Source organism: Temnothorax americanus, unplaced genomic scaffold (assembly GCF_048541705.1).
Source record: "Temnothorax americanus isolate GAGA-0224 unplaced genomic scaffold, ASM4854170v1 Scaffold278, whole genome shotgun sequence".
NCBI classification, from domain to species: Eukaryota; Metazoa; Arthropoda; class Insecta; order Hymenoptera; family Formicidae; genus Temnothorax; species Temnothorax americanus.
Genome location: NW_027509419.1, coordinates 6,028 through 12,997, shown reverse-complemented (window position 1 = coordinate 12,997; position 6,970 = coordinate 6,028). Strand labels below are relative to the sequence as shown.

The following is a 6,970-nucleotide window of genomic DNA, read 5'->3' as shown; positions in this document are numbered from 1 at the left end:
TAACTGGAAGTATGAAATTTTAATGAATGTACATATTATAATAATTTAGGTTGTTATAATTGTTGTATTCTAAAGCTAACATATTCTTGGCCTCAGGATAGCAGCATGGTATCATTGTCCCATCAATTTTTAATATCTGTAAGCAGCAATTACCATAATTATACCGAGAAACATGTTTTCCGTAATTGTAGCAGTTGTATCCTATTGTGCTTTCACAATGTGATACAAACGACTTGAAAGAATCGCGACCGACTTTTGCGAAGAAATGGACTGCCATCACTGTGTTGGTGCGATAATTGGAAACACATCGTTATTCAAATAATTTGTTAATTATAAAAGATATTTTATAGTACCTCTCAACATTGAAATCTAAAATTATACAATAAGTAAGATTTTTTCAGTGTCCCAGGACAAAACGCAGGATCAGAATATATAATTACCATAGGCGTCACATCCTATATTACTCGCAATAATTGAAGGCTAATTATATGATACGTTGCGGTTGGACATTGGTGCCCCTGGGAGCAGGGTATGCAGGTCTTTTCAAGAAATTGCCATGGGCCTGTTATTAGAAAGAAAGGATTTATCTTCCTTTAACCCGAAGCTTATATAATGGTCCAATTTTGCCATACGTATAATAGGGAGACGCAGCATTTCGTTACTGGATTATAATCGACCACTATCCAGCCAAAATGGAAGACATTTAGAGAACGCATTTAACAACTATCGTTTTTTATCTCGAGCTCGAAAAACGTGAGAATGTTTTCGCATTTAGCCATCCATGCGAGCTCTGAACGGCCCAATTGTAGCAAAGTACCAAATGCATAGAAATGAGTCAAGCATCGTCTGCCTTCATAATTGGCTGAGAAAGCATGAGGTTTTTTGTTTGTTGAAGCGAAAAAACGTGATGGGAGGGTCTAAATCAATTAGACGTATAAATACCGTCCTCTATTCTTTTCAAATATATTTGGCAATAGAAAAACCTCCTGTTCAATTGGCGATCGGCGATTCCGATTTCGCGACGGATCAGATATCTTGTTACGTCGACTCTCCACAAATCCGATCTGCAACAATTCCTCACGAGCGGTTCGCTTATTTTTACGATCGGTTTTCTAATTTTAGGATTAAACACCGGTTTGCAAAGTTCTACGTACTCGTCGCTCATACCGCATTAAAAAACAACTTATTCCCGTTCCGATCGGTTCGCACCGCTCTGTCACGATACATTTGTCAATCCGCGTCACCGTATGCCGCGCCGTCGCGAGCAAAACTCTTTTTATACGCGTTCGTTATCTCAACGTTTTGGTTTTCCATACCCAGAGATAAACTCTTCCCCCGGAAAAAAAACGACAATTGCTCGCCGCATCGTTCGAGAAAAACAAAAGGAGGATGTGACGTCGACAGCGATCTTTGGACGCGCGATGAAAAATATTATTCGCGAAACGTACGGTTCGGGTGAACGAAGAGAGAGCAGTATCGTCTTTCTCGGTCTCTCTCGATACAACGATGCTGTTCGGAAAACCACATCCGGTACTATCTTGGTATTATTTTTATCGCATTTTTTTGCTGATTATGACTGCTAGCTTTATATAATTTAACGAGTCGCTTTAGTTCGAGACTGTTTCTCCGTCGCGTAACGTCTTTTTCAATTTTTTTTACGATTATGACTCCTCTCGAGCAGTTTGTGCCAGTTAAAGGTGTAGTGACTTTGGAGAAACTCCGGGCTGCCGATACGGTGGAGGAAACCGCCCCTCCTACGCTGGTGGTGCCCGACTGGTTGGATGAGGGCTTTACCTACACTCGTCCACGTTTCCGCATCGGCCAGCGCGACTTTTTACCGGGTGGTGATCGGCGTGACCCGCCGGATAATATGGCGTTGTTCATGCTGTTGTCCGAGCTCCGTTTCCGTCTGTTGACGGGTCGGGGATATACTCTTCCCCATGATGTTTAATCGTAAGTTTCATTAATTTATACATTATACATCTTTTTTATAAAATTAATTTGATTTAAATTTAACAAATAAAATACATATTACCGCCGTGCCTCGTTGACTCGAGTCTGTCGCGCGTGTTCCGCGAACCGCTCGCCGCGTCGCTCGAAAAAAAACCAAAGGAGGATGTGACGTCGACAGCGACCTTGAACTCGAGTTCGGACGCGCGATAAAATAATACTATTCGAAACCGCGACCGGCACGTCGGGACGAAGAAGCGCGCGATTGTCGGTCCCCCTCGCGGGAAGACACGACGACCGCTCGCAGCGTCGATCGAGATGAGAAAAAAACAAAAGGAGGACGCGACGTCGAAATCGACCTTGAACGAGTTCGGACGCGCGATAAAATAATACTATTCGCGGAACCGCGTCCGGCCCGTCGGGACGAAGAAGCGCGCGATCGACGCTCCCCCTCGCGGGAGGACGACTCGCGTGAGAAAAACAAAAGGAGGATGTGACGTCGACAGCGATCTTCGGACGCGCGATGAAAAATATTATTCGCAAAACGTACGGTTTGGGTGAACGAAGAGAGAGCGGTATCGTCTCTCTCGGTTTCTCTCGATACAACGAGGCTGGTCGGAAAACCACATCCGGTACTATCTTGGTATTATTTTTATCGCATTTTTTTGCTGATTATGACTGCTAGCTTTATATAATTTAACGAGTCGCTTTAGTTCGAGACTGTTTCTCCGTCGCGTAACGTCTTTTTCAATTTTTTTACGATTATGACTCCTCTCGAGCAGTTTGTGCCAGTTAAAGGTGTAGTGACTCTGGAGAAACTCCGGGCTGCCGATACGGTGGAGGAAACCGCCCCTCCTACGCTGGTGGTGCTCGACTGGTTGGATGAGGGCTTTACCTACACTCGTCCACGTTTCCGCATCGGTCAGCGCGACTTTTTACCGGGTGGTGATCGGCGTGACCCGCCGGATAATATGGCGTTGTTCATGCTGTTGTCCGAGCTCCGTTTCCGTCTGTTGACGGGTCGGGGATATACTCTTCCCCATGATGTTTAATCGTAAATTTCATTAATTTATACATTATACATTTTTTTAATAAAATTAATTTGATTTAAATTTAACAAATAAAATACATATTACCGCCGTGCCTCGTTGACTCGAGTCTGTCGCGCGTGTTCCGCGAACCGCTCGCCGCGTCGCTCGAAAAAAAACCAAAGGAGGATGTGACGTCGACAGCGACCTTGAACTCGAGTTCGGACGCGCGATAAAATAATACTATTCGCGAAACCGCGTCCGGCACGTCGGGACGAAGAAGCGCGCGATCGACGCTCCCCCTCGCGGGAAGACACGACGACCGCTCGCAGCGTCGATCGAGATGAGAAAAAAACAAAAGGAGGACGCGACGTCGAAAGCGACCTTGAACGAGTTCGGACGCGCGATAAAATAATACTATTCGCGGAACCGCGTCCGGCCCGTCGGGACGAAGAAGCGCGCGATCGACGCTCCCCCTCGCGGGAGGACGACTCGCGTGAGAAAAACAAAAGGAGGACGCGACGTCGACAGCGACCTTGAACGAGTTCGGACGCGCGATAAAAAAAATATTATTCGCGAAACGTAACGGTTCGGGGTGAACGAAGAGAGCGGTATCGTCTCTCTCCTTCGGTCTCTCTCTCGATACGTCGGAAAACCGCGTCCGGCCCGTCGGGGCGAAGAAGCGCGCGATCGACGCTCCCTCTCGCGGGAGGACGACTCGCGATTTTCGCCGTTTAAGAAACGGGCGGCCGGAAACTACGTCCGACCCGGGCGACAGTACGCGCCTCGCCGCGATCGACGACGCTCCCTCCTCGCGCACCGTCGGTTTCGCGGTACCCCCCTTCCCCGCTCCCCTCCAGAGTACCTTAGGCCAGAAGTGGAATTCTTCCCCCACTCCTCGTCCGTCCCCACTCTTTTTTCCCCCATTCTTACCCCCACCACCTGCTCCTCCCGGACCCCCCTCGCCCATCTCTTATGGCGTTCCCCCCGCGGGGAACGTATCCCCCCCCCCCGACCCCCGCAATTCGCTCTGAGTGTAGAAGTATATATTGTCTATCTACTAATAACTGTTTTTCGATTAATATAATTAAAAAACAAATAAAAAATAGGTTATTTATACTAAAAAATCGCAAAGACTCTACCGTACCAAGCGATAATACGGGTGATAGTACGTTTGATGCATCGAGATGCATTGTCTTACCGTACATTAAAGGCGTAAGCGAAGATATAGGTCGGCTTGTTAACAAAACCGGTCTTCGTGTTTTACATACAATTCCAAAAAAATTGGACAGCATTGTCAGGAGGGGCAAGGATAAACTATCTGCCGCCAGAAGCACTGAAGTCGTATACAAAATAAATTGTAATGACTGCAACGCATATTATATTGGACAGACGAAACGCCATTTAGAAACCAGGATCAAAGAACACAGGAGTGATATTACTAAACACAATAGTAATCACTCCGGTAGTTAGCAAACACCGCATATCGCTAGGACATGATTTTAAGTGGACGGAGCCTGAGATTTTACGTAAGGAAAAGAACGTGAAAAAGAGAGAAATCGCGGAGATGTTTTATATTAAGAAATTCAACGAAAACATAAATTTACAAAGAGACACGGAGAATTTCAATCCGATTTATGATAGGCTCATCTCGTCTACTTAAAATCGATCCTATTGATTATTCCAACAACCAATAATATTTTAACAATCTGTCGCGATTTCTTTGTTTTTGGGTCAAACGCGTCAGTCGGTCGATCGCTTCCTTGCGAACATGTCACGTTCGGCTGTAGTTGACTTGTATATATCTTATCACTCGATACACAAGACATGTAAGAAGTTTATTAATTTATTATTTATTATTTGTTATTTATTATTTATTATTTTTAATTTTTTGCATTTTATCATTTTACTTTTATCATTATACAACTGATTACGGTACATTTTATTATTGGACACACAAGTTATGTAACGAGTTTTAACTTTTATTTTTGCATTTTACTTTTTATCACTACTAACATGCACTATTTTTAGCTTTATGATTTTCCAGGAACAACTTCATATTACGGATGTCTTGTTATGTTTTACGACGAGTTTTATAGATGATTTAAGTATAATTAATTTATTTAAGTTTTGTATTTTGGTAATTTGTTACTTCTTGAGATTGCGTTACGTTATTACAGTCACTTGATAAAAGCCCAAACCAAGGGCCAAAACGTCGTGCGAAATTTGATGTACGAAACTTTGCCAGTTAAGTTGAAAAACTGAAATATATAATAATAATAATGTACATTGATTAATAAAAATTCATGCTCACAATATCTCCAGAGGAATTAATTTTTAAAAACGATACTTTATTATTTCATAAAATACATATTTATATATATAGACCATATATAATATTTATTACAAAGTAACAAGCAGTTTCAAAGGGTTTACTTATATTTTTAAGCACTTTTTGGTTAAACTTTTTTCAAGCTTGCAGACCCAAAAACGTTCTTCCGGTGCTATAAGCGGGCAACGGGTAGCCAGTATTTCGGAGGAAATTGTATCCGTGAACAGACAAAGCAAGCCGAAATTTCAGACCTTTAATTATACTTTCATGAGACCAATGCGGACGTCGCCCCTCTTGTAACATTTCGATCTGCTCACTGTTTAAAAATGGCTCCATTGCAGTTTTCATCTTGTCTATTTGGTTGCGTAGCATCTGATTCTTTTCCTCCAAAGACAAATTGGCTACCGCCTGTGCAGATTGAAGCGTCGGTAGCAAGTGTCCATTCTTCTCCTCCAAAGATGAACCGGCTACCACCGGTGCAGATTGAAGCGTCGGTCGCAAGTGTCCATTCTTCTCCTTCAAAGACGTCCACCTGTGCAGTCTGCTCACTGTCAGATGACAGTAAACTTTTTGGGATATTACTGGATATTTCCACTTCATTGGAAACATCATGGTTTAATGGGGCAGCATAATCCATGTTCTACAACATTTTGGATAATGTTACAGTTTTTTGAATAAAAATCAACAGTTTCTATTAAGAACCAGAAGTGTGTCGAATAATATTACCATTTCTGGAGTAATTGAAACTTCTGCTACTTTTTGTGCACACGTGCCAGCAACTTCATTTTGTAGCTTCTGAAAACCATTGACATGCTATCAAATATGTTGCATATATTGAAGAATTTATAATTATAAGAGAAAGTTTGATGAAAAGCACAAGCTCGATTCCAAAGTCGGTATAGCTCGAGATCTACGACTACCACATTCTGAACATTTGACAAAATTCGAACAATAAAATTCAGTAAAATAAATTAATTATGCAAAGTTTGCAAGAAATTTATTTACTTTGTATGGAGACTTCCTTGGAGGTGAATCAATCCTGCGAGGTGGATTAGGAACATAAAATAAAGTAGGAACCGCATTTAGCTTCAATTTTTTCCAACCGTCGACACGTCTACTTTTGAACTGTGAATGCTCAAAGTGTACCTATAATAAGGAAAACAATTAATTTTCAACTTATAGCTTTTACAGCGTTGGACGTAATTTACAGTACGTACTTCACAGACATAACCTGACTTGGTTGATATCTGTTCACGGCGAAGATTTTGAAGCCACTTTTTTCGTCGCTCCACATTTGTTGGAATTGAAAAAAATCGAAACTCTTTTTTGCGTCTATTACTGCAATTTATTGCAACGCAGTCAGTCATTTTGGAAGCTGAGAATACGAGACCGAAAAGTGTATTGACGTTTACGAAAAGATGATGTTTTCACATGTGTTTGGTTCAAAAATAGCGGACGAGAATACCTACTTTTTTAGAGCTTTACCAAAATGCGTTTATGCGTGGCATCGTGGCATCGTAGCAACGTCGCATAGCCGGCGCGTGCCAAAGCAGCTTCACGTCATAGCTCAAGAGAGAAGGAGACAGCCGAGACAGCAGATCGTATGTCTGTCCTTCTCTCCTCGCTCGAAGCTTGCCGAGCGCCGGGCTGGCCGAGCGCG

At 42.7% G+C, this 6,970-nt stretch overlaps 1 protein-coding gene across 1 annotated transcript; it reads right to left on the bottom strand.

Moving 5' to 3' along the window:
* Positions 1–5,602: 5,602 nt before the first annotated feature.
* Positions 5,603–6,604, bottom strand: LOC143899566 (uncharacterized). Its single transcript, XM_077409925.1, has 4 exons — positions 6,542–6,604; positions 6,316–6,456; positions 6,037–6,105; positions 5,603–5,950 (listed from the first exon to the last, which is right to left on the bottom strand). The coding sequence occupies exons 1-4, from the start codon at positions 6,602–6,604 to the stop codon at positions 5,624–5,626; spliced, it is 600 nt and encodes a 199-aa protein (XP_077266051.1). The 3' UTR covers positions 5,603–5,623.
* Between the last annotated feature and the right edge of the window lie 366 nt (positions 6,605–6,970).

Coding starts and splice junctions, on each gene's coding strand:
- LOC143899566 (XM_077409925.1), bottom strand. CDS start 6,604: ATGTGGAGCGACGAAAAAAGTGGCTTCAAAATCTTCGCCGTGAACAGA. Junction 6,457..6,541: donor ACAGATATCAACCAAGTCAG/GTTATGTCTGTG, acceptor TCCTTATTATAG/GTACACTTTGAGCATTCACA. Junction 5,951..6,036: donor TTTCAATTACTCCAGAAATG/GTAATATTATTC, acceptor AAAATGTTGTAG/AACATGGATTATGCTGCCCC.